Source organism: Scomber japonicus, chromosome 14, assembly GCF_027409825.1.
Source record: "Scomber japonicus isolate fScoJap1 chromosome 14, fScoJap1.pri, whole genome shotgun sequence".
NCBI classification, from domain to species: Eukaryota; Metazoa; Chordata; class Actinopteri; order Scombriformes; family Scombridae; genus Scomber; species Scomber japonicus.
The window spans coordinates 5474729-5502296 of NC_070591.1; the positions used below are offsets into that span (position 1 = coordinate 5474729).

At 43.4% G+C, this 27568-nt stretch overlaps 1 protein-coding gene across 1 annotated transcript in view; it reads left to right on the top strand.

Annotated features, from left to right (window-relative positions):
* The window catches only part of atrnl1a (attractin-like 1a), a gene marked incomplete at its 5' end in the record, with an annotated part of 358740 nt that overhangs the window by 312520 nt on the left and 18652 nt on the right, over nt 1–27568 (top strand). Inside the window, 1 exon segment of the mRNA XM_053333595.1 lies at nt 15900–16014. Coding sequence (XP_053189570.1) covers nt 15900–16014 — 115 coding nt within the window.

The window sequence follows — 27568 nt, forward strand, 5'->3', positions numbered from 1 at the left end:
AGGAAGGAAGAAGAAAGGGGTATGTCCTTCCTTTCTTCCTTCCTTCATCTGTTCTTCCTTTCTTCCTTCCTTCATCTGTTCTTTCTTTCTTCCTTCCTTCATTTGTTCTCCCTCCCTCCATTCCTTCCCCCTCCCTTCCTCCTTTCCATCCTTCTTCCTCCCTCCTTCCTTTCCTTCCTTCTTCCTACCTCCTTCCTTTCCTTCCTTCTTCCTCCCTTCCTTCCCTTCTTCCTTCCTTCCTCCCTTCCTTTCAATGAGTGTCCTATAAAGGGTTAAGGGTTAAAAACTGGACTGCAGAGCATATCAGTAATATCGACCACAGACTGTGCACACCTGTAGCAGACTTTATATAATCTGCTGCTGTCATAATGTAAAGAACACAATGCATCTTCCACTCAAAGCTTCGCTGTGCTGAGTTTACACAGCACACTGAGCTCATCCAACTAATCACCGCAGCATTGATGAGAGGCTGACAAATGTTTGCTCTCTTTACTCTGCAGCCTTAAACACACACTGTAAAAAAAAAGACCTTATACAGCAAGCCTGCAGTTTTCAGCCTTATTTAACCCTCCTGTTGAGGAAAGGAGGGATGAAAGGAGGGATGAAGGAAGGAAGGGAGAAAGAAAGGAGGAAGAAGGAAGGAAGGAAGGACAGAAGGATTGAAGGAATGAAGAAGGACAGAAGGAATGAAGGAAGGACAGAAAAACGGAAGTAAGGAAAGATGGAAGGAAGGAATGACAGAAGGAATGAAGGAATGAAGGAAGAAAGGAAGGAAGGAAGGACAGAATGACAGAAGGAAGGATAGAAAGACAGAAGGAAGGAAAGAAAGGACAGAAGGATGGAAGGAATGAAGAAGGACAAAAGGAATGAAGGAAGGACAGAAAACGGAAGTAAGGAAAGATGGAAGGAAAGAAGGACAGAAGGAATGAATGAATGAATGAATGAAGGAAGAAAGGAAGGAAGGAAGGAAGGACAGAAGGAAGGAAAGAAAGACAGAAGGAAGGAAAGAAAGACAGAAGGAAGGACAGAAGGATGGAAGGAAGGAAGGAATGAAGGACAGAAGGAAGGAAGGAAGGAATGACAGATGGAGTGAAGGACAGAAGGGAGGAAGGAAGGAAGGAAGGACAAAATGAAGGAAGGAAGGACAGAAGGAATTAAGAAAGGAAGGAAGGAAGGAATTAAGGAAGGATGGAAGGGAGGACAGAAGGATGGAAGGGAACATTTACCCTACCCCCTAAGTATTATAACAGAGTAACAGCGCTGTACTCGTCTACTTCCTGTTTATCAGTGACTTCACTTCTCACACTAGATTGTATTTTCATGCCTTTCAAGCTTCTTGCTAGCGACCAGTGACTTACAGTCCATGCTTATATCTGGATGATTGGATTAGGATTTCTGCAATTCACCACAACTGTGATTTCTTTCGTCCTGCTTTTAAATCCAGAAGGAAGGAAGGAAGGAAGGAAGGAAGGAAGAGTAGAGATTCAGAGAATGCAGCATCAGAGCAGAAACAGGAAGAAGAAGAAGAAGAAAGCTATTCAGAGGAAGATAAACTTATGGTTCAATTTCCTTTTAGCCTCGGGCAATTTATCTATCATGTTGTTGTAGCAGTACCCCCCTTAACCCCCACAACCCCCCTAACGCCCCCCTCCACCTATAAATACTGCTCATTGACCACTTTGTTCCAACTACTGTTTGTTTGAGGTGAGTGGAAGAGACGAGAGGAGAGAGAAAAAAAACATATATAGAGAAAGAAAGAGTTCCTCCCTTCCTTTTCTCTTTACTTCCTTCTTCCTTCCCTCCTTCCTCCTTTCCTTCCTCCCTCCTTACTCCTTTCTTTACTTCCTCACTCCTTACTCCTTTCTTTCCTTCCTTCCTTCTCTCTTTACTTCCTCCCTCTTTCTTTAATTTTTCCTTCATTCTTCCCCTCCCTCTTTACTCCTTTCCTTCCTCCCTTCCTCCCTCCTTACTCATTTCCTTCCTTCCTTCCTTCCTCCCTTCCTTCTCTCCTTACTCCTTCCTCCTTCCCTCCTTACTCCTTTCTTTCTTTCCTTCCTCCCTTCCTTCCTTCCTTCCTCCCCCACCCTTACTCCTTTCCTTCCTCCCTCCCTCCTTTCCTTCCTCCCTCCCTCCTGCCTCCCTTCCTTCCTTCCTTCCTCCCTCCCTCCTTTCCTTCCTTCCTCCCTTCCCTTTTCTCCTTATTTCCTTCTTCCTTCCCTCCTGGGGATGACTGTTGCAACTACTGATTGTTTGAGGTGAGTGGAAGAGACAAAAGGAGAGAAAATAAAATACCATATAGAGAGAGAGAAAGAAAGAGAAGTTGTGAGGAGAAGAAGAGATGAAAGGAGGAGAGTGGTGGGAACGACACTTTGTTGAATGACCTCGCTTCTCTAAAAAAAAACGTCTTGGAATTCGTCTTTTTTTTCTCTCTCTCTCTCTCTTCTATTTGTTGCTTTTTTTTTCTTTTCTTCTTCTTTTCTTTTTGATAAATGAAAGAAGAAAGTCAAACAGACAGAAGAAATGGACTCTATAGAGTGACCTTGTCTGATTCTCTCTCTCTCTCTCTCTCTTTCTTTCTCTCTCTGGTTGTTTTTCTTGGCAAACACTCTGTACTGTAAAATAAATAAAAAATAAAGCCGTTGCTCACTTTACAGGTGATGTTTTAGAGCCAGCAGCGGCTTACAGCATGCCTGACTGATGTGACAAGAAGCTCTTTTTGTCAGTTCGATATGCGCATGATGAAACACACATGACTATACGAGGATAAAAAAAAACAAACAAATAACACGAGGTTAGATCCGCTCTTTTCTTTAAATGCACAAAGAGAAATAGCATTGTGTAACAAACAGTGGCATGACGCTGCCGTCACGCTCTGGTGACACATGCTGTGTTCATCAGCTTTAGATCACATGGCCTTGTCCTGTTCTTTGCTGCTCTCATAGCAATGTGTGGTTGGATTGTAAAAACCTCACACAGTTTATATAAGGTGGAAGAGAAAAGAAGAAGAAGGAGGAAAAAAAATAGCGATTCAACCCTTCTGTTGTCCTCTGGGTTTTAAGCTAGGAGGACAACGAGGGTTAACTAAAAAATAAAGGTATAGTCGGTTATGGAAAAAAAATCATAATTACGATTATTTGGGTTAAAACCAGGCGGGGAGTTCCAGTCCTCTGAAATGAAGCCAACGCGGAAGTAACTTAGAACTGCATTCTATCAAAAGGCCACCAGGGGGCGACCGTCTCTATACAAGTCAATGGAGAATTCACCAACTTCTCACTTGATTTCTAACCTCAGTAAACGTTTTCAAAATGTGTTTATGGTCTCAATCGCTAGTTTAAAGCCTTCTTCAATGCAGTATGATGTTCATTTGGGACATTTTGGCCTCCCTGATTTTATATGTGACGATAAAGCAGGGTATGCATTAGGGCGTGGCTACGTCCTGATTGACAGGTTGATTGACCAATGTCCTCGAGATCCAGCCCTCACAACCATAGCAACCTCCCCGCTCCGCCCATGGCTCCGCCTCATGCCCATATAAGTAGAATCCGTGTTTTTATTTTTCCCAGCATGCACCTGACATTTCAAGATGGCGCTGCCTAGATTGGAAAACTATTAGCTTCCGAGCAGCAGTCCTCGAACCAATGGGTGACGTCACAGATGTTACGTCCATTTCTTTATACAGTCTATGGATCTAGCAGCCGTTGGCCTTTTAAATAACGGATGATTTTTAGCCTTTTTAACCCATTTTAAGATGGATTGCACGCACTATGGTCACTTTAACTTTTTAGTTTTTACTATTTAATCTCTATATTCTCTATTTATTCTCTTCCTTCCTTCCTCCCTTTCTTCCGTCCCTTCTTATTTCCTTCCTTCCTTCACTCCCTCTTTTTAATGATCCGGCCCTTGAATGAAAATGAGTTTGACACCTCTGCTTTAAACTATCAGCTACTTTTAGCCTCAGTATGTTTTGTGAATACATCCTGAGGAATGATCTTTAATAATGAAGAGAAGAACCTGAGCTGATTTACTTGAGTAATGCCAGATTGATAAAAGACAGATAACAAAGAAAGAAAAAAAACAACAATACTAAGAAGCAAATCAGACGTCAACATTAAATGCAAGTTAAGTAAAAAGCATTAAAAAGTATGCATGCAATAATAAGAATCTCTCTCTGGATTATTTCCAATAATTCTTTAGAGAACGAAGCAATATTGCCAAGCAGCCAATTTCTAGATTTGCACTCGCTCAGCAAAAACTGTTGTCTGGGGCTTAAGTGGCACTTGGTATTTAAAATATAAATAAAAGTAGAGACCCCCTCCTGATCTCTCTCTCTCTCTCTCGCTGCCGGGTCAGAACCTCTGTTCTCCTTCAGCTCTGCTTACCGGCCGTCAGCTGAGAAAGCTTTTCCACCGGACAGACAGCTCAGCAGGATTGGTGCCATTGTCTTAAATGGGCTACCTGGACTCCGCCCATCCCTCTCTCCTTTACTAACCTTAAAATCCTCTATTCACCTTTCTTTTTTTATTTTCTCTCCCCTCCTCTCCTCTCTTCTCTATCCTACCTCTATCTTCCCTCTCACCTAATTGTCACTTTTACCTTTTGTCTCCTTTCCGCCCCCTCCTCCTCTCTCTCTCTCTCTTTCTCTCTCTCTCTCTCTCTCTCTCTGTCTCTCTCTCTCTCTCTCTCTCTCTCTCTCTCTCTCTCTGTCTCTCTCTCTCTCTCTCTCTCTCTCTGTCTCTCTCTCACTCTCTCTTTCTCTCTCTCTCACTTACTGTGATTAAGTTGGGAAAGGAGCCAGAGAAAGCTCTTATAGTCATCACATCACCCTGGCGCTGCTTCATCATTTACTCACACACACACACACACACACACACACACCACAGACGCGGTCTACATTAGCACACACACACAATACACACGGAGATTGAGGGAAACGTTCTCCGCTGTTAGATTTGTCATTTTGCTAAAGCGGTCTGTTAATAACTATTGAGATCAAACGGTGGTGTGTTATGTGTTGGTGGGTCGACTTGCTAATGGAACTGAACAGTACACACACACACATATACGTCCATTTTTCAACCTGCGTGTGTGTGTGTGTGTGTGTGTGTGTGTGTGTTAAAAGGTATCGACAAATCGGTCCATTTCCGTGACAAATAACTAGTTTAAACTCACCAAGTAAAAAAAAATACTAGTTTTTTTGTCATTGTAGCTCAAAATCTGATAATAGAGTTTGTGAGAATGGATAATTATTAGTATATTTTATAGCAGACGTGTCAAAGTCATTTTCATTCAAGGGCCACATACAGACCAATTTGATCTCATGTGGGCCGGATCATTAAAGAGAAGGAAGGAAGGAAGGAAGGAAGGAAGGAAGGAAGGAAGGAAGGAAATAAATACAGATAGTGAAGGATGGATAGACAGACGGAAGGAAGGAAAGGAAGGAAGGAAGGAACAAGGAAAGGAAAAAAGGAAGGTAAGGAGTAAGGACAGATGGAAGGAAGGAAGGAAGGAAGGAAGGAACAAAGAAAGGAAAAAAGGAAGGTAGAACAGAAGGAAGGAAGGAACAAAGAAAGGAAAAAAGGAAGGTAGGGAGTCAGGACAGATGGAAGGAAGGAATGAAGGAAGGAAGGAACAAAGAAAGGAAAAAGGAAGGTAGAGAGTAAGGACAGGTGGAAGGAAGAAAAGGAAGGAAGGAATGAAGAAAGGAAAAAAGGAAGGTAGGAAGGACAGATCGAAGGAAGGAAAGTGGGCCGGATTGCATCCCTCGGTGGGCCGGTTCTGGCCCACGGGCCGCATGTTTGACACCCCTGTTTTATAATGACTAGTGAATAGGGAAATGTGTTTTTAGGCAAGTGGGCATAACCTGCAATTCCAACTGTGGCCACTAGTCCAAACTCACTGCAGGGGAATGAGTCAGAAAGCATTACATGAGTCTGAAAATGGTTTATGTGATAGGAAATGTGTTTAAATGTGGCGATAATTGATATTTTTATTGTAATAATGCATCAAATGATTAATCTATGAAGAATTATCAGCAACTCTGCAGCTTTATGGAGCTTTATAGTTGAGTTTCAGTTCATTGTTTAGCTGTCCGCCTGCAACTTTACTGTTTTGGTTCATAGTGTGATTTTGGGCTGTAAAAAGCTACTGTACACTTCCTGCTCAAACACACACAGTTAGCTGCTCCCTTCCTTCTTTCCTTCCTCCCTCCTTTCTCTCTTTCCTTCCTCCCTTCTTCTTTCCTTCATCTGTCCTTCTTTCCTTCCTTCCTCTTTTATTTTCTCCCTCTCTCCTTCCTTGTTTCCTCCCTTCCTCTGTCCTTCTTTCCTTCCTTCCTCCCTTCCTCTTTTCCTTTCTCCCTTCCTCCTTCCTTGTTTCCTCCTTTCCTCTGTCCTTCTTTCCTTCCTTCCTCCCTTCCTCTTTTCCTTTCTCCCTCCCTCCTTCCTCCCTTCCTTCCTTCCTCATTTCCTTCTTTCTTCCTCCCTTCCTTCCTTCCTTCTCCCTCCCTTCCTCATTTCCTTCTTTCTTCCTCCCTCCTTCTCTCTTTCCTTCTTCCCTTCTTCTTTCCTTCATCTGTCCTTCTTTCCTTCCTTCCTTCCTTCCTCTTTTATTTCCTCCCTCTCTCCTTCCTTGTTTCCTCCCTTCCTCTGTCCTTCTTTCCTTCCTTCCTTCCTCCTTCCTTGTTTCCTCCCTTCCTCTGTCCTTCTTTCCTTCCTTCCTCCCTTCCTCTTTTCCTTTCTCCCTCCCTCCTTCCTTCTTCCTCCCTTCCTTCCTTCCTTCCTTCCTTCCTTCCTCATTTCCTTCTTTCTTCCTCCCTCCCTTCCTTCCTTCTTCCCTCCTCCCTTCCTCCCTTCCTTCCTTTCCTGACTCGAGGACAACAGGAGCGTTAACTCAAATTCAATTCAAAATGCAACAGTATTAAATGTACAAGTATATCAAAATATAGAAAAGCAGGAAATCTTTGCATTTGAGAAGTTGGAGCCAACAACTATTGGTCTTTTTTTTGCAGTTCTATTAATAAATAAATCATTTAAGTAATGATGATTATATGCTAACCCTGGTTTAATGGTTTCCTTGCTGACTGCACATTGATTCCTTCAAAATAAGAGCTCTTTATACACTCTAATGAAGCTTTTAGGCTCCACTCAGACCAAATCCAGCGGTGCGGTGCAGATGTTATTTGAGGTAATGGTCGGACAATGAAACACAATCCAGGAAGTCGAGTTACAGATGAATGAATTTAAGGATTTATAAGAAAAAGCAAAACACAGTGCAGCGGTTTATAAAACTAACAGACGAGGATTTTAGAGTGTGTATGTAAGCGACTGGCCGGCACAGCGTGATGTCGGGTTGCATTTTGGCAGAAGTTCACTCCAGTTCGACGTCTTGACGGATGGCTGCTGCGGGTTTCTTTGCCGAGCCCTATGAGGCTTCGACTCCCACAGCGTGAAATACATCCATTAAAATGAATGTGAGGGCGAAGCTTTTCACACAGTGCTGGATATGAACGCAGATCGATCAGCAAGAAGGAAGGAAGGAAGGAAGGAAGGAAGGAAAGACAGGAGTAAGGAGGGAGGGAGGGAGGAAGGAAGTAAGGAGAGAAGGATGGGAGGAAGGAAGGAAAGGAGGAAGGAAGGACAGGAGTAAGGAGGGAGGGAGGGAGGAAGGAAGTAAGGAGAGAAGGATGGGAGGAAGGAAGGAAAGGAGGAAGGAAGTAAGGAGAGAAGGGAGGGAGGAAGGAAAGGAGTAAGGGACGAAGGAGAGAATTAAGGAAAGAAAGAGAAAAAAGGAAGGAAGTAAAGAAAGGAGTAAGGAGGATAGGAGGAAGGAAATGAGGGAGGAAGGAGGGAGGGAGGAAGGACGTAAGGAGAGGAGGAAGGGAGAAAGGAGAAAGGAAGGAAAGAGTAAGGAAGGAAGGAAAGAGTAAGGAGGGAAGGGGGAAGGAAGTAAGGAGAGAAGGAAGGGAGGAAGGAAGGAAAGGAGTAAGGGGGACAGAAGGAAGGAGGGAAGAAGGGAGGAAGAAAGGAAGGAAGAGAGGAAGGAACGAAAGGGGTAAGGAGGGAGGGTGGAAGGAAGTAAGGAGAGGAGGAAGGGAGAAAGGAGGAAGGAAGGGAGGGAGGAAGGAAAGGAGTAAGGAGGACTGAAGGAAGGAAGGAAGGAAGGAAAGGAGGAAGGAAGTAAGGAGAGAAGGAAGGACAGGAGTAAGGAGGGAGGAAGTAAGGAAACAAGTATAGAAGGAGGGGAAGAAGGAAGGAAAAATTAAAGTAAGAGGGAGGAAGGAAAGAAGGAACAGTCAAAAGAGATGGGGTCGATTTGACCCGGGAGGACGACAGGAGAGTTAACATGACTTTCTTTTTTTTCTTTTTTTTCTTTCTACTTGATTGCTCCATCTGCTTGTCCTAATGTCTGTCGGAGAAGTCAAACACACAGAGGATGATATGAAGTCCAGTGAGGGCAGCTCAGAGTCAACCTGCATGAATGTAAAGCAAAGACGACCATCTGTGTTTAATAAGAGTCAATAAAGCTTTAATACAACAGAATAGCTTCACATATATTATATATATATATATATCAGGGGTGTCAAACATGTGGCCCGTGGGCCAGAACAGGCCCGCCGAGGTGTCCAATCTGGCCCACTTGCTTTCCTTCCTGCCTTCCTTCCTTCCTTTCTTCTTTTCCTTCCTTCCTTCCTTCCTTCCTTCCTTTCCTGCTTTCCTTCCTGTCTTCTTTTCTTTCCTTCCTTCCTTTCTTTTTTGGCCTTCCTTCCTTCCTTTCTTTCTTTCTTTCCTGCTTTCCTTTTTGTCTTCTTTTCTTTCCTTCCTTCCTTCCTTCCTTCCTGTCTTTCTTTCCTGCTTTCCCTCCTGTCTTCTTTCCTTTTTTCCCTTCCTTCCTTCCCTCCTTTGTGTCTTCTTTTTCTTCCTTCATTCCTTCCTTCCTTTCTCCTTTTTACCTTCCCTCCTTCCTGTCATCTGTCCTTCTTTTCTTTCCTTTCTTCCTGTCTTCTTTCCTTCCTTCCTTCCTTACTGTCTTCCTTTCTTCTTTTTTTCCTTCCTTCCTTTGTGTCTTCTTTCTTTCTTCCTTCCTTCTTTCCTTCCTTCCTGTCATCTGTCCTTCTTTTCCTTCCTTTCTTCCTTCATTTCCTCCTTTGTGTCTTCTTTTCCTTCCTTCATTCCTTCTTACCTTTCTTTTTTGTCCTTGCTTCCTTCCTTCCCTCCTTTGTGTCTTCTTTTCCTTCCTTCATTCCTTCCTGTCTTCTTTCCTTCCTTCCTTACTGTCTTCCTTTCTTCTTTTTTTTCCTTCCTTCCTTCGTGTCTTCTTTCTTTCTTCCTAACTTGCTGTCATCTGTCCTTCTTTTCTTTCCTTCCTTCCTTTCTTTCCTGCTTTCCTTCCTGTCTTCTTTCCTTTTGTTCCCTTCCTTCCTTCCCTCCTTTTTTGTCTTCTTTTCCTTCCTTCTTTCTTTCCTTACTGTCTTCTTTTCCTTCCTTCCTTCCCTCTTTTTACAAGTTCGGCCCACATGAGATCAGATTGGTCTGTATGTGGCCCTTTAATGGAGATGAGTTTGACACTTCTGATATATACATATATATAAATATTATATATATGTATATATATATTTTACCGATGTTCATAAAATCAACTGTCCCACTCTTTATAATTGAATATAGCAGGAAGTTAAGCACCCAGCAGGTATGTATGCAGAGTCATTAGTGGACTCATCAAAACAGTAGGCTGCTATTAAAAGTAGTTATCAACTTAACACAACACAATGCTCAGACCACACATAAGACACACACACTTAGACACACACACACACACACACACACACACACACATAAACATCCTCCTCTGGTGCTAATAGGTTTAAGTGCTGGAGCGTACAGTGTAATTAGAGGCTTGAGGCTCCTCTGTTTGTTTAATGTTTCAGAGTGTCAGGAAATGATGAATTCCCTACTAACTAGAAACACACACACACACACACACACACACACACACACACACACACACTGTTAGTCACTCACATACCCCAAATTGGCACTATAACTATAACTTCCTATTAGCAAGTATTATTGCTCCTGATGAGGAGAGGATGAGGAGAATTAAATGGAAAAGAGAGAAATGATGCAAAATGAACAACAGGTGTTTGCTACAGCCGGAATTATAAACATGTTTCTCGGTTACTGTAAAACACACACACACACACACACACACACACACACACACACACACACACACACACAGACACACACACACACACACACACAAATAAACAACTTATTTACTCACGTCATGGTGGCTTTAAATCGCCTGTATGGTTTCCAGAGCAACAGCGGCTCACTTTAGTTTGTGTGTGTGCCTTCCTGCCTGTGTGTGTGTGTGTGCTTGCCTGTGTGTGTGTGTGTGTGTGTGTGTGTGTGTGTGTGTGTTTACAACCCACTAGCTCCTTTGATCAGAGACAAACACAATCCCCAGAAAAAGGAGCACATACATTACATCATGTTTACGAGACACAGTTTCCTGCAGGAAGTTGCTGATTATTTGAGTTAATGGTCATTAAAATTCTCACTTCAGTAAACAGTGAAGATACCTGAAGAGCAATGAGTCACGTAAAGGCCACGTACTCTAGATACATGTCGTTATGTCACCTCAAACTCACTTACCAAAATAAAACATGTCGTTATGTCACCTCAAACTCACTTACCAAAATAAAAGCTTTAGTGGATTGTAAAATGAAATGTCTTTAAATTGACACTCAGGAATGTAAAGTACAGGTAAACCCTGCTGAAAATAAAATGGTATAATTCAACTCTCCTTCCTTCCTCCCTTCCTTCTCTCCTTTATTTCCTTCCTTCATTCCTTCCCTCCTTTCCTTCAAAACACTCTTCACATGCTTAAAGAAAACTGGAAGATTACGCTTTGTGTCGTCCTCCAGGGTCAAATTCCTTCCTTCCTTCCTCACTTTCTCTTCCTTCCTTCTTTCCTCTGTCCTTCCTTCCTTTCCTTCCTCCCTTCCTTCTTTCCTTTCCTTTCCTCCCTTCTTTCCTTCCTTCTTCCTCCCTTCCATCCTTCCTTCTTCCTCCCTTTCTCTTTTCCTTTCTCCCTCCCTCTTTCCTTCCTTCTTTCCTCCGTCCTTCTTTCCTCCCTTCTTTCTTTCCTTTCCTCCATTTCTTCCTCCTTCCTTTCCTTCCTCCCTCATTTTCTTCCTTCCTTCCTTCCTTCTTCCCTCCCTCCCTCCTTTCCTTCCTTCACTCGTCCGTCCTTTTTTCCTTCCTTCTTTCTTCCCTTTCTCTTTTCCCTTCTCCCTCCCTCTTTCCTTTCTTCTTTCCTCCCTTCTTTCTTTCCTTTCCTCCATTCCTTCCTCCCTCATTTTCTTCCTTCCTTTCCTTCCTTCTTCCTCCCTTCCTTCTTTCCTCTGTCTTTCTTTCCTCCCTTCCTCCCTCCTTCCTTGCTTCTTTCCTTCGTTTCTTCCTTCCTTTCTTCTTTCCTCTCTCCCTCCTACCTTCTTTCCTTCCTTCTTTCCTCCATCCATCCTTCCTTTCCTTTCTCCCTCCCTCTTTCCTTTCTTCTTTCCTACGTCCTTCTTTCCTCCCTTCCTCCCTCATTTTCTTCCTTCCTTCTTTCCTCCCTCCCTCCTATCTTCCTTCCTTCCTTCTTTCCTCCGTCCTTCCTTCCTTCTTTCCTTTCCTTTCCTTTCCTCCCTTCCTTCCTCCCTCCCTTTTCTTCCTTCCTTCCTTCCTCCCTCCTTTCCTTCCTTCTTTCCTCCCTTCCTCCCTTGCCTCTAGGACAGCAGGAGGGTTAAACATTAAATGATTAGTATTCATATGCTAGTAAATCTCTGCAGTCTGTCAAACAGCAGCTTTGTCGCCAGTGTTTGTCCAACTGCTTTGTTTGGATTTGTCGTCTCAACGAGAGATTTTCCACAGAGCAGTGAGCGGTGTGGTGTGTAGTGGTGTGATGTGTGAGGCAGACGGTGAGAACATGAACTGACGGCTTTGATCTTTGTCAGGAGATCAGGATCAGAAAGATAGAGTAAGAGAAATAAGTAAGAGGAATAAGGAGACAAAAAAGGAAGTGAAGTAATCAGGTGTAAAGTGAAAAACTGTGTGTAAAGCAGAAGCTTTCTTTCTTCCATCCTTTCCTTCCTTATTCCTCCCTTCTTTCCTCCTTCTTTCTCCCTTCCTTCTTTCTTCCTTCCTTCTTTCCACCTTCCTCCCTTCCTCCTTCTTTCTCCCTTCCTTCTTTCTTCCTTCCTTCTTTCCTTTCTTCCTTCCTTCCCTCCCTCCTTCCTTCTTCCTGCCTTCCTCCTTTCCTTCCACCCTTCCTTCTTCATTCCTTCCTCCTTTCCTTCCTACTTTCTCCCTTCCTTCATCCTTTCCTTCCTTCCTTCTTCCTGCCTTCCTCCTTTCCTTCCTTCTTCCTCCCTTCCATCTTTCCTTCCTACTTCCTGCCTTCCTTCCTCCTCTTTCCTCCTTTCCTTCCACCCTTCCATCCATCCTTCCTTCCTTCCTCCTTTCTTTCCTTCTTCCTCCCTTCCATCTTTCCTTCCTACTTCCTGCCTTCCTTCCTCCTCTTTCCTCCTTTCCTTCCACCCTTCCATCCATCCTTCCTTCCTTCCTCCTTTCCTTCCTTCTTCATCCCTTCCTTCCTTGACTCAAGGTTAAAATAGGAACATCTATTTTATAATCTATGCACTTTTTTATGTAATTAATCTTTTTATGAGCTGTAACACACACACACACACACACACACACACACACACACACACACACACACACACACACACACACACACACATACACACACACACACACATCACAGTAATAAACCGGGCCTGTCTCTGTGACCGCTGTGGTACGGTGTGGTAGAAGGGTCAAACTTAATCAATACCTCAATGACTCTTCCTCTTGTTGTGTACTCTAACATAAGGAAACACGATCCGAGCCATTAGATATTATTATACAGACAGTAAGACACATTATACACAATGAGTCCCAACGGTACTCAACATATAGAAGATGATTCATTTTATGTTGTTGATTAAATACATCAAAAAGAGAGGAGTTAGAGACTTATCATTTCATATTTTATATTACCTCATTTCATATTTAAGCTGTCCATGTCCATAAGATAACGTGTTGAATTTCACATTTGCTGAGTTTTCTCTTTATTTTATATTACGTCACTTAAGCCTCCTGTTTTGTTCGAGTCAAGGAAGGAAGGGAAGAAGAAGGAAGGAAAGGAGGGAGGGAGGAAGGAGGGAAGGAAGGGAGTAAAGGAAAAAAAGCAAGGAAGGGAGTAGAGGAAGGAAGGAAGGAGAGAGAGAGGAAGGAAGGACAGAGGGAAGAAACGGGGATAGAGGAAGGAAGGACAGAGGAAAGAATTAAGGAAGGAAGGAAGGAAGGAGGGTGGGAGGAAGAAAGGAAAGAAGGACAGAGGAAAGAAGGAAGGGAGGAAGGAAAGACGGAGGAAAGAAGTAAGTAAGGAAGGAAGGTAGGAAGGAGGGAGGAAAGAAGGTAGGAGGGTGGGATGAAAGAAGGAAAGAAGAACGGGGGATGGAGGAAGGAAAGAAGGAAGGGAGGAAAGAGAGAAGAAGGAAAGAAGAGAGAGAGGAAGGAAGGAAGGAAAGAAGGAAGGAAGTAAGGAAGGAAGGAAGGTAGGAGGGTGGGAGGAAGAAAGGAATGAAGGAAGGGAGGAAGTAAGGACGGAGGAAAGAAGTAAGTGGAAAGAAGGTAGGAGGGAGGGATGAAAGAAGGAAAGAAGAAAGGGGGATGGAGGAAGGAAAGAAGGAAGGGAGGAAAGAGAGAAGGAGAGAGAAGGAGAGAGGAAGGACAGATGGAAGGAAGGAAAGAAGGAAGGAAGGAACAGTCAAAACAGACCCACACTAGAGGTTTTGGCTTCATTCTAATGATAATTGATATTTTAGTGAAAGTGAAAATATTGGATTCTGTGTGATCGACAACGACTCTGGCTTTTTTTGGGGAGCACTAACACGCTGGATGAATGGAGCACTAACAGCAGGAAGAAGGCAAATGCAAAAAATATGTGTATATAAATGGCAGAACCTTTTACTTGCATGCTGTGATTCTCTCAAATAACACTAAAGTTGAACATCCATGACAACTGACTTCCCAAACGTGTCTCTGTGCACATTTACCTGGTCTCCTGTCTACATCGACTCTGCTCAGCAGGTGGAGCTCCGCAGGCTGCCAGTCGTGCTGCTCTCCCCAGCTGGGAGCTTTGATCCTAAGGGGGGGAGGGGGGGGGTGCGGAGGCAGTGGGGGTCTGGGGTAGTACTGGTGGAGCTCTGCTGTATCCTCCTGATAGACTGGTTGGACTCTTTCACAAGCACAGACATACAGTATCTGTCAAAAGTTTGATCTTCTTATTTAACCCTTAACCCTTTATCCCAAAATATCCTTCCTTCCTTTCCTTTCTCCCTCCCTCGTTCCTTATTTCCTCCGTCCTTCCTTCCTTCCATCTGTCCTTCCTCCCTCCCTCCTTCTCTCCTTTCTTCCTTCTTTCCTTCCTCCGTCCTTTCCTTACTTCCATCTGTTCTTCCTCCCTCCCTCCTCCCTTCCTTCTTTCCTTCCTCCATCCCCCTTTCTTCTTCCTTCCCTTCCTCCCTCCCTCCTTCTCTCTTTCTTTCCTCCCCCCTACCTTCTTTCCTTACTTCTTTCCTCCGTCCTTCCTTCCTTTCCTTCCTCCATCCTTCCTTCCTTCCTTCCATCCTTCCATCCTTCCTTCCTCCCTTCCTTTCATTGAGTGTCCTATAAAGGGTTAACATACTGTTCAGGGTCTAATTTTTACATTTGAGAGAAGAAAACATGAGCTATACACTTTTTCTTTAGGCAGGAATTTGATGATCTTTCCTTTTATTACCCAGAATATACAAAAAAATGAATTATTTCAAACATTTTTTTGCAGCTGATTCACATTTTTGTTGAGTGTCGGACCCAGTTTTATTCAAAAACCATTCAAAAATACAGTTTATTCACATTTAATATAATTAATTGATGTTATATGACGTTGGACCAATATATAATGTGATTTTAAATGCTTTTTCTCCATCAACAAAAGCACCAGGGGAGTCAAACTCATCTTCAATCAAGGGCCACATACAGCCCAATTTGATCTTATGTGGGCCGGATCATTAAAAAGATGGATGGAAGGAGGGAAGAAATAAAGGAAGGATGGATGAATGGAAAGAAGGAATGAAAAATGGAAGAAAGGGATGAAGGAAAGATGGAAGGAAGGAAGGACAGAATGAAGGAAGGGAGAAAGGACAGAAAGGACAGAAGGAAGGAAGGGAGGAAGGACAGAAGGAAGGACGGAGAGAATGAAGGAAGGGAGGAAGGACAGAAGGAAGGATGGACAGAATGAAGGAAGAAAGAAAGAGATGAAGGACAGATGGAAGAAAGGGAGGAAGGACAGATTGAAGGAAGGAAGTGAGGAAGGACAGAAGGAAGGATGGACAGAATTTAGTAAGGGAGGAAGGACAGAAGGAAGGATGGACAGAATGAAGGAAGAAAGAAAGAGATGAAGGACAGATGGAAGAAAGGGAGGAAGGACAGAATGAAGGGAGGAAGTGAGGAAGGACAGAAGGAAGGATGGACAGAATGAAGAAAGGGAGGAAGGACAGAAGGAAGAACGGGAGAAAGGAAAGATGGAAGAGAGAAAAGGGAGGAAGGACAGAATGAAGGAAGAAAGGGAGGAAGGACGAAAGGGAGGAAGGAAAGATTGAAGGAAGGAAAGTGGGCCGGATTGGACCCCTTGGTGGGCCGGTTCTGGCCCACGGGCCGCATGTTTGACACCCCTGGTATAGAGATATGAGGGGGGATATTGTGAAATGCCAGAATATGAGCCAGTGTGTAAGAGTTAAGTGTGTATCTTTTGTATGTCTGCAGGCGGTGCCGAAGCCGATAGCCATGGAGCCGTGCTGGGGGAGCAGAGCAGGTGTTCTGACCGTGTTGCTGTATCTGCCCAGAGTCCCGTCTGGAACGCCTCCACCGGGACAGTCTGGTACGTAGACTCACACCAACACACTCAAACTGATACGGGCTGAAGCAGCAGAGGCTACCAGGATAGCTACAGATACATGGAGATGCTGTGTTGATGCCAGGCGGGGAGTTCTGGTCCTCTGAAATGAAGCCAACGTGGAAGTAACTTAGAGCTGCATTCTATCAAAAGGCCACCAGGGGGCGACCGTCTCTATACAAGTCAATGGAGAATTCAACAACTTCTCACTTGATTTCTAACCTCAGTAAACGTTTTCAAAATGTGTTTATGGTCTCAATCGCTAGTTTAAAGCCTTCTTCAATGCAGTATGATGTTCATTTGGGACATTTTGGCCTCCCTGATTTTATATGTGACGATAAAGCAGGGTATGCATTAGGGCGTGGCTACGTCCTGATTGACAGGTCGATTGACCAATGTCCTCGAGATCCAGCCCTCGCAACCATAGCAACCTCCCCGCTCCGCCCATGGCTCCGCCTCATGCCCATATAAGTAGAATCCGTTGTTTTTATTTTTCCCAGCATGCACCTGAAATTTTCAAGATGGCGCTGCCCAGATTCAAAACTATTGGCTTCCGAGCAGCAGTCCACAAACCAATGGGTGACGGATGTTACGTCCATTTCTTTTATACAGTCTATGGTTTGATGCTGATCCTTTTTTGTTTCCATCAGTAGACGTATGGATTTATTTGGAGACATTTCCTCCTTCCTGTCTCGCCCCATAGATTTCTGCAGCATTGTTAATGACTTTTTGTGCATGATTATCAACCAATTTGAAGTTAGCCCGTTTATGGTTTCTTTGCATGCTTTTTCAAACACTGTCCAGTAAGGTGGTGCACAACATGATACTGACTGTTATTAGGAAAGAAAGTTCTGTATTAAACCACATGTTGTGCTAATAAGTTTGAAAAAGCAGATTGTGCATACTGAGCAGCTGCAGATTTCTTTGGCATTGCTCAGGTTTTTAGCAGGATTATCAATTAATTTGAAGTTAGTGTCTTTATGGTTTCTTTGTAAGCTTTTTCAAACACTATCCAGAAAAGTGGTGCACAACATGATACTTATATTTATAATGATTTAAAAAAAAAAAGCTTTCTCAACCACATTTTGTGCTAATGCATTTGAAAAAGCACCTTGTGCATAATGAGCAGCTGCAGTAGTAGTTCAATGATCAGTAACTATTTATACCCAACATGTTAGAGACACATAAAAAGTAACATTATAATTACGTGTAACACATGTCAGCTGTCCTACAGGTGATTTTTCCATTTTCATTTAATAGTTTCTGTTGTTGTAAACCGTCAGCTGTCTCGAAATCTGTGAAAACCCCCATTTTCATCAATGTAGGATCACAAACACACACACATGACACCATTAGCAATCCCTTTTACAAGTTTTCAGTAGCTCAACAGCGTCTAAAAGGACTCCAGATGTTGTGAGCGGTGCTTCTCGTGTGCCTCGTGGCGGCTTCCCTTCAGCTTTCATGTAAAAACAAGCTCCGGCAGCTTAAACAGCAGCTTAAAAGCAGAGTTAAAGAAAAAAAAGAAAAAAAAAACACTTTAAAATTTGATGGTATCTGAGGCATCATGAAAATGTGTTGATGTTTCCCGGCTCTGTCATCATTATAACACTTTGTAGACACACAGCAGAGGGATCGTACAGTTTAATAGTGCAGGAGGTTTGTTTCATAGCCCAAAGATTACACGTTCAATCCCTGCAGGTCATATCTTCAGTAACGGCAGACAAAAGACTTTATTTGAACCTCTGAGTATCAGTTTAACTCCTAAAATATAAAGCCCAAAAAGGCCTTTATGGTAATTGTCTTTAGGGACTGAATGACTGCATCTAGTATTCAGGTTTTCTCTCTACAATCCAGGCGGGGAGTTCCGGTCCTCTGAAATGAGGCCAACGTGGAAGTAACTTAGAGCTGCATTCTATCAAAAGGCCACCAGGGGGCGACCGTCTCTATACAAGTCAATGGAGAATTCACCAACTTCTCACTTGATTTCTAACCTCAGTAAACGTTTTCAAAATGTGTTTATGGTCTCAATCGCTAGTTTAAAGCCTTCTTCAATGCAGTATGATGTTCATTTGGGACATTTTGGCCTCCCTGATTTTATATTTGACGATAAAGCAGGGTATGCATTAGGACGTGGTTACGTCCTGATTGACAGGTTGATTGCCCAATGTCCTCGAGATCCAGCCCTCGCAACCATAGCAACCTCTGCAACGCCGCGACCATCAGGAATAACGGAGGCAAAAGATTTTGATAAATTTTCATCGTCAACATCTTGAAATTATACAGAGCAAATTTGAAGTCAGTTGGATTAAATCTGTAGGAGGAGTCTGTTAAAGTATGATGGGTGGAAATGGCACCAAAATCGAAAATTCAATTCAAAATGGCCGACTTTGTGTTGGAGTCAGGGTAGTGCTCTAAGAGACTTTTTTGTGCGTCTTGACATGATACATATGTGTACCAAATTTCGTTTGTCTATGTCAATCTGGAGCGAGGGGCTCAATTTTTTTAAATGTGTCTAAGGGGCACTGTAGATAGTAATCAGGATATCATGTTAAGTTTATTGAGTCATACAGTCAGTTAAGTTCATGTTTGGTGTTTGAATTCATTTGTTCTGTTTAAGAGCAGTGTGTTAGTGCCCAGTTTGACCTCATGAGGGCCGGACCATTAAAAAGAAGGAAGGAAGGAAGGAAGGAGGGAAGAAATAAAGGAAGGATGGATGAATTGAAAGAAGGAACGAAAAGAAGACAGGAAGGAAAAATGGAAGAAAGGGATGAAGGAATGATGGAAGGAAGGAAGGAAAGACAGACAGAATGAAGGAAGGAAGAAAGGAAGGAAGGACAGAAGGAAGAAAGGGAGGAAGGAAAGATTGAAGGACGGAAAAGAAGACAGGAAGGAAAGTGGGCCGGATTGGACCCTTCGGCGGGCCGGCTCTGGACCACGGGCCGCATGTTTGACACCCCTGGTATTAGAGATATGAGGGAATATTGTGAAATGCCAGAATATGAGCAGTGTGTAAGGGTTAAGTGTGACTGCAGGCGGTGCTGAAGCCCATGGCCATGGAGCCATTATTAATTTTCTTATTCTTGAAATTGCAGTCATGTTGGTTTTTGTTTGAGATGTTGTACTATAGGTTGTTTGTAGCCGTAATGTTACTAGACTAGACACAGTATTTAACCCTTAAACAGACGACGTGCACCAGGAGATACAGACTCTTTAACCTTCCTGTTGTCCTCCTGGGTCCTTCCTTCCTCTGTCCTTCCTTCCTTCATCTGTCCTTCCTTCCTTCTTTCCTTCCTCTGTCCTTCCGTCCTTCCTCCCTCCTTCCTTCCTTCCTTCCTTCCTCAGTTTCTAAGTTTAGCTGTTAGGGTAAATGTTCCCTCCTTCTGTCCTTTCTTCCTTCCTTCATCTGTCCTTCCTTCATCTGTCCTTCCTTTCTTTATTCCTTCCTTCCTCCTCCCTTTCCTCTCTCCTTCCTTCCTCCTTTCCTTCCTTCCTCCTCCCTTTCCTCTCTCCTTCCTCCCTTCCTTCCCTTCCTTCCTCCTTTCCTTCCTTCTTCCCTCCTTTCCTTCCTACCTTCCTTCCTTCCTTCCTCCCTTGCTTCCCTTCCTTCCTTCCTTCCTTCCTTACTTTAGGTGCAAATGACATAACTAGTAAGGCCTGTTTAAGGGTTAAGTATTATAGTGAGTCTTTTGGAGTCAGTCGCCCCTTAAAGTGTTTCATTAGCTCAGTGTAACTTGCAGCAGCGTCTGAAGGTTTGTGTTACGTGATGTTTCTGCTACTGAGGAAATAAATTCATGCAAAGTCTGTACAGCAGAAATTGACCAGGGTCTGAATCATCTGTCACACAGCCAAAAATGACTGCTGTTACAGATGATGAGCACCTAAAACAGACAACGTGCACCAGGAGATACAGACTCTTTAACCTTCCTGTTGTCCTCCTGGGTCCTTCCTTCCTCTGTCCTTCCTTCCTTCCTTCCTTCCTCTGTCCTTCCTTCCTTCATCTGTCCTTGCTTCATCTGTCCTTCCGTCCTTCCTCCCTCCTTCCTTCCTTCCTTCCTCAGTTTCTAAGTTTAGCTGTTAGGGTAAATGTTCCCTCCTTCTGTCCTTTCTTCCTTCCTTCATCTGTCCTTCCTTTCTTCCTTCCTTCATCTGTCCTTCCTTTCTTTATTCCTTCCTTCCTTCCTCCTCCCTTTCCTCTCTCCTTCCTCCCTTCCTTCCTCCTTTCCTTCCTTCCTCCTCCCTTTCCTCTCTCCTTCCTCTCTCCTTCCTCCCTTCCTTCCCTTCCTTCCTCCTTTCCTTCCTTCTTCCCTCCTTTCCTTCCTACCTTCCTTCCTTCCTCCCTTGCTTCCCTTCCTTCCTCCTTTCCTTCCTTCCTTCCTTCCTTCCTTACTTTAGGTGCAAATGACATAACTAGTAAGGCCTGTTTAAGGGTTAAGTATTATAGTGAGTCTTTTAGAGTCAGTCGCCCCTTAAAGTGTTTCATTAGCTCAGTGTAACTTGCAGCAGCGTCTGAAGGTTTGTGTTACGTGATGTTTTCTGCTACTGAGGAAATAAATTCATGCAAAGTCTGTACAGCAGAAATTGACCAGGGTCTGAATCATCTGTCACACAGCCAAAAATGACTGCTGTTACAGATGATGAGCACCTAAAACAGACACTTAGGGAAAAAAAAAAAAAAAAAAAACGCTAACTGCCGAAGAAAATAAATTTGACTGCTTCCGAGAGCCGAGCAGGAGAGAGAGAGAGAGAGTGTGTGAGTGTGTGACGGATAGAAAAGACACTCAGTGTTGGATTTATGTTCTGCTTTAATGAAAGTGTTTCACTTCAAGGATGAGGACTCTCTTCTCTTTGGATTAACAGTATCTCTGGGAAACTTTTCCACTTGGGCCGAATGTGAAACATACATTATATCAATTATTAAAGGTTTAAATGACACTTTCAATGTGAGGCAGTAAAATGAAACATTGTCACTTAAATGCTGTTGAAGGAATTGATACTAGGGTTGGGCAATTCATCGAAAAATAATAGAAACCGACATTTAGAAACTCTAATCGACTTAATCTTACTCATGTCAATTAATCGTGGGGGTTCACTGTTGCCATGACAGCAAAGGTTGCATATCTTTAAAGGAATTTGAAAACTTGTCTCCAGTGATGATTTTAACCCAAACCATGATCTCTACATAGTTCTAATAAAGTCAACTAGACATTAACCACAGCTTCCTTCCTTCTTACTCCCTCCTTTCCTTCCTTCTTCCTCCCTCCTTCTCTCTTTCGTTCCTTCATCTCTCTTTCCTCCCTTCCTTCTGTCCTCCCTTCCTCCTTCCTTTCCTGTCCCTCCCTCCTTCCTCCCTCCCTTTCCTCTGTTCTTTCTTCCTCTTTTCCTTTCTCCCTCCCTCCTACCTTCCTTCTTCCTCCCTCCCTTCCTTCCTTTCCTGTCCTTCTTTCCTTCCTTCCTCTTTTCCTTTCTCCCTCCCTCCCTCCCTCCTACCTTCCTTCTTCCTCCTTTCCTTCCTTCCTCCCTTCTTCTCTTTCCTCCCTTCCTTCTATCCTCCCTCCTTCTTTCCTTCCCTCCTTCCTTCCTTCCATGTGTGAGGGTAGCAGTGTAAAATACTAAACTAAAGAAACTGTGAAAATACATCATTGTTCATCAAGGGTGGCGATAATCGTTAATTAATCATAATCAAGGTTAAAAGTTCAATTTTGCCGTAATCGCCCAGACCTAATTGATATATTTGTAACTTAAGAATCCAACAACATGATCTTAAACTAAATTCAACACAGATTTAATGTGTTTGAACCTGCAAATCAATGCTGTCTGTGAGTGTCTGATGGCTGATGTCACATTGAGACATTAGCCGCGTTCCCACTGCAGGAGTTCCTGGTAAAAGGAGGGGGTAGGAACTTCTACAGGAACCGTCCTCTCACTCGGCCCTCTCAGTGTCAGTGTCTCCACTGCAGAGTAGGACCCTTCGGCGACATTATGATTTTCTATCACCACGTAATCGTTGTGCGCTGATATGTCCTGATAGATTTTTTTCATTTTGCCGCGATGACTCAAACCCCCTCTGAATCTCTCCGGTGCTGTAGACGACAATCAATGCCTGCACCTCATCGTCAGCCCATTAGTCGTACATCCTCTTGCTGTTTTCTTGTTGTTTACAGGGGTGTCTGCGAGGCTAATGCTCCCCTTCTGCTGGATTTGAAAAATGCTGGTTGTTTTGGTGCTTTCTGATGGCGTCAGAGGGGAGCGTACCTATGTTCCCCGGGTCCTATGTTCCCCGGTCACATACAAAGCGGGGAACATAGGGATGATCCCCGTCAGAGCCTGCTCTAGGTTTAGCCAATCAGTGCCGGGTTAACCTCAAGCCCCACCCAGGAGCTTTTCAGGGCCGAGTGGAGTACCTATTCCAGGGTAGGTACTCCGTTCGGCCCTGAAAAGCTCCTGTCAATGGCCCTGTGGGGGAGGTTCCTGCAGTGGAGACCATAAAATTACCCCAAAGTTCCTGCAGTGGAAACGCGCCTATTGACCCTTTTATAGTGCATAGTGTTGCAGAGAAAAAGCTCCTAAACACAACTTTTTTGTCTGCCATGCAAGTGTAATAAGTAGTTTGTACCTCAGCAGAGACAACAACACTTCTCTGTAACAGTGTGGTCGAGCACAAGCAAGACAAAAACAAAAAGTATCACCATGAAACCGAAATACTGCAGACCAACAATTTATAGCATGTGGTTCAAATCAATCATAGTTTCCTACTTTTAGCATCAGTGTGTTTTCCACAGCTATATAATGTATGACTCAGATAATCTCTTAACATATCGCTCTGAAGTCTGATGCGGTTAGACCTGCCTGCTTTCCCTCCAACACTTAATATTGGATCAATTGTTCCTCCTCAATGAGACATCCTGACTTCCCACCGTCTGAGCTCATGTTGCCGCTACAGACGCACGACACGCGATATCCCCCGGTCGCTCCAGCCGACCACCGCAGGGCTGTAAAAAATCACTGAGAGGACAGCAGCACTTCCTCATAGACCCGTCCAAGGCCTGAAGCGTTATGCAGCGTCAGCACCAGGCCAATCTTCTTTCTCTCCAGCTCATCTTCCACCTCAGTTGATCTCTCACACTTCCTCTCTCTCTCTCTCTTTTTCTCTTTGCTCAACACGTTTACATTTAGTCTCCCAGTCCTTCCCTTCTTTATATTTTCCTCTACCCCTGCAGCGCTTTTGTGTGTGTGTGTGTGTGTGTGTGTGTGTGTGCGGGACTGCTGTCAGTTTTCCTTTCGGTAGTTTCAATCTTTTATAAAAAATGAACTGTATGTAACTGGAGCAGGTGTGAGAAGCCTCTGTTCCTCCAGGCAGGAAGCGAAGCCTTCAACGCCACGAGTGCCCCGACAGAGAAACGAGCAGAGCAGACGGAAAATGAAGCACTTTGCAAGAAAGCATTTTTCTCATCTAGACGGAGGTTCGTGTCGAAGCCCTTAAAACACGGCAACGGTTGCTGCAGTTTAATACTAGAGAGGAGAGAGGAGAGAGAGAGAGAGAGAGAGAAAGTGTCAGAGACAGAGCGAGCGAAATGAAAGGCTTTTGCTTCCCTCTGAGGTAATTATGCTGCTGAAAGAAACTGAAGAGGTTAATGGTAACAAGTGCATTAGGAGCAAATGGAGGAGCAGTAAACAGCTCAGTGTCCAAGAAAGTGAGTGGAAATGAGGCTAAAGTAAAACAAATGTCTGCTTTATGTCGAGTTAAATCACACACACACACACACACACACACACACACACACACACACACACACAAACAAATAAAACACATTAATGCTTGTCTGGATAATAAGTTGAGTCTGACCAAAAGAAACAGGAAATAGAGGAACTGGTTCAACTTTGATGTTATAAACCTTTATGTCATTTTAACATGTAATGAGGGGTGATGAGAAAGGGTTTGATTGTCTAGCTAAACTGGTGTAAGATGATTTTTAGTTTTGAAATGAGATTAGATTTGAAGAGAGAGGGAAGAATGTAACATGAGATTTATTTTATGTATGATTTTGGTATTGGTTGGATGTTTTAATTGATTGGAGTAATAGTTCATGAGTTGATAAATATATTCTTTATATTCTACGTAGTTTGTCCATAGTGTTCAGAACCGGCCCTCCGGACCAATTCCCTTCCTGTCTTCTTTTCCTTCTTATTTCCTTCCTTCCATCTTTCCTTCCTCCATTTCTTCCTTCATTCTGTCCTTCCTTCCATCGGTCCTTCATCCCTTTCTTCCTTCCTTCTCTCCTTTCTCCGATTCTTCCTTCTGTCCGTCCTCCCTTTCTTCCTTCTGCCCTTCCTCCCTTTCTTCCTTCATTTTGTCCTTTCTTCCTTCCTTTCATCTTTTCATCATCCCTTTCTTCCATTTTTCCTTCCTGTCTTGTTTTTGTTCCTTCTTTCCATTCGGTCCTTCATCCCGTTCTTCCTTCCATCGGTCCTTCATCCCTTTCTTCCTTCCTTCTGTCTGCCTTTCCTTCCTTCCTTCCTTCCATCTTTCCTTCATCCCTTTCTTCCATTTTTCCTTCCTGTCTTCTTTTTGTTCCTTCTTTTCCTTCTCTCTTTATTTCTTCCCTCCTTCCTTCCAATATGTCTGTATTTTCTAGTAATCTTGCAGGAGAGGTCAAGCTCCCCCTTGCTCCTCTCCTCATCCCTTGTTTCTGACTGTGATATCTTCTCAGCAGGTAGAAGCTGATAGTTCACCACACACACACTAATACACACTGCAACAAGTTTAATGACCCACATGGTGACATTATAAAAAGAAGACGTGACGTTACAAATAAGCGATAGATAACCGATTGTTTCCTGCCTCAGTGTCGTTAGTTGGATGCTCAGTAGGTGGTGTAATATAATCTCACTACTACTAACACCCAAATGATTACTCTTATATGGTTGTGGTGTTTCCTAATGCAGTGCAGTGTGTTGAAAGGTTGCTGCGGTTTAGACACAGGAAGTAGTTTATCTATTATGTTCTTAGTGACAGCGGGAGTTTTATATATGTGGCTCGGTAATAAAGAGAGCTCTAAGTTATACGCTATATTTGTTGCAATGAATCTTTAAATGCACGACACAACAATAGTGAATTAAATGGCTGTAGAAATGTATCTTACATAAAGGAGACCACACAGGTTTCACCGTAGCTCCATTCATCCTCCGATTGAACTGAAGGTTGTTTTTATGACTCAGATTCGAGGCCCATTCACACACTAATGGACATAAGAGTGTAAGTAAAACCCAAAATAGAGGCAGAAAGGTGTCAGAATTAAAAACAAACTGGCTCAACTCTGTGACGAAGATTAAAATTCTGCACAGGCTTAAAACAAAGATCCAAATCTGCATCTTTTACCCCTTTTCCACCGAGCTGGAGCTGGTGTTGGTTCGGAGCCAGAGCCTGATTAAGCACCGGTTCTTTGCTTTTCCACCGCTAAAGCTCTAGCCCTGAGCCTCAGAACGGGAGCCAGAGCAAGGACCAACTCTTTGCTGGTCTAAAGCAAGAACTGATTACGTCAGCGGACTGGGGGCGGGGCTAACGTTTATTAGCCGGCTAGCGGGGCTAACTTCTTTCCTCCCTTCCTTCTTCCCTCTTTTTTTAACTTTTCCTTCCTTCTTCCCCTCCACCCTTCTTTCTTTGCTCCCTCCTCCTTCCATCCTCCCTCCCTTCTCTCCTAAATTCCTTGCTCTTTTCGTCCTTACTCCTTTCCTTTCCTCCCTCCCTCCCTCCTTCCTTCCTTCCTTCTCTCCTAAATTCCTTCCTCTTTTCATCCTTACTCCTTTCCTTTCCTCTTTTCATCCTTACTCCTTTCCTTCTTTCCTCCTTTCCTCCCCTCCCTCCTTCTCTCCTTACTCCTTTCCTTCCTTCTGTTCTTCCTTGACCTGAGGACAACAGGAGGGTTACTATAACAGAAAATCTTAAAAACCACTATCAGAGTAATAGTGCTGTTATTCCACTGGCAGGTTTTTCTGTTTACCACCTTCCACTACCTGATGTTTTGCCCATGAGCTCATCACTGCAGCACCAGACTCATTTTCAGGAAATTAGTGCCAATGAGAAGCTCGTCACTTCTCGTCAGGCAGCTCTCTGGGGGGACGTCCAGGCTGATCTGTTGTTTTTCTCATCAAATCAATGCCAGTGTTTGAAGCCTGAAGTCAATGGTTGTCTAGATGAGCATCTTCGATCGCGTTCGTATGTGCAACTCTCCATGAAAACACACACACACGAAAAAAACATGTAAACACAATAAAACTTCAAAAAAACCCCACCAAGAAGCAGATGAAAAGAAATCGCCCACCCATCATCCATTCCCGGCTCCTTCCTCCCACCCTCCTGCTCCCCAGAGAGACTCTCGGCGCAGGGTCAGACAGCAGTCCTCCATTGATGTTGAGCATGTATGAATGTGAAGTCACTGCAGGCTAGCTCCGCCCCCTCGCCTCGTTGGGGGAGACACTTCAAGAGGAATCCTCGATGAGCGAGCCTGTTTTAGCTCACCTCCCCTCGCACCGTCTTTTGCTCTTTGTGTTTTTTGTTTTTTTTCTTCTTCCTGTCCTCCTTTGCTCTGCTCCCCTGAGGTGTTACCATTAACTGACCCTTTATATGTAAGACAGAGAAAATACTCATGTTCATTACCAGAAGAAAAGAGGAAGAAAAGAATTACAAGTTAGAGTCTTTCAGCTGCCAATTTCTCAACCCATAATCCTCTTTCTTTTTTCCTTTTTTCCTTCTTCTTCTGTCTGTCTGTCTCTTCTTGTGCCGTTTGTGGGTTTCAGACCAAGAATGTGTCACTCTGTGAATAAAATGTGAGCTTGTCTTCTGCCATTCTGCTCCTTCATAGTAGTGATGCCAACTCTTGGCGCCAAATCCTCCCGACAGTAGAAAAAAAAAAAAGAAAGAAGAAGAAGCTCCTTTTGATTTTTTTATATTAGGGATGTCTCTCTGTGGAGTTTCTCAGAACTTGAGGATAAGACTGATTTATCACTAGGAAGACTAAAGGATGAAACATATAGGGGCAGCATTTGATATGTGTAAATCCTTAGAAAGCATTCAATCCATTTCCTACAAAATAAAAGTCTTATAAAGTATTAAAACATCTTAAATGTAATGGACAATGATACTCCCAGAGGATGAGCAGGAAAGAAAATGAATGAATGAAGTTTTCGTAGCTGATTACAGACTGTCAGATGTTATATGTCTTTAAACTTTAAATTACAGTGAGATTATTTAGACAATGGTGTGTGAGGATGCAGGAAGTGGTTTCAGTCGACATCATCATGAATGAATGAACTTTACTGTCTTTACATCAGCAGTACAATAAAGTTTTTTTAAAGGCTTTCTCTCAATAAATTAACAGCACTTTAAATATCTAAGAGATGTAATGTTGCACCATCAGAGGAGGCTTGTGTAAAGTAGCAGCATGAATGTCTTAAAGCAGGGGTGTCAAACTTGCGGCCGGTGGGCCAAAACCGGCCCGCTGAGGGGTCCAATTCGGCCCACTTTCCTTCCTGTCTTTTGTTC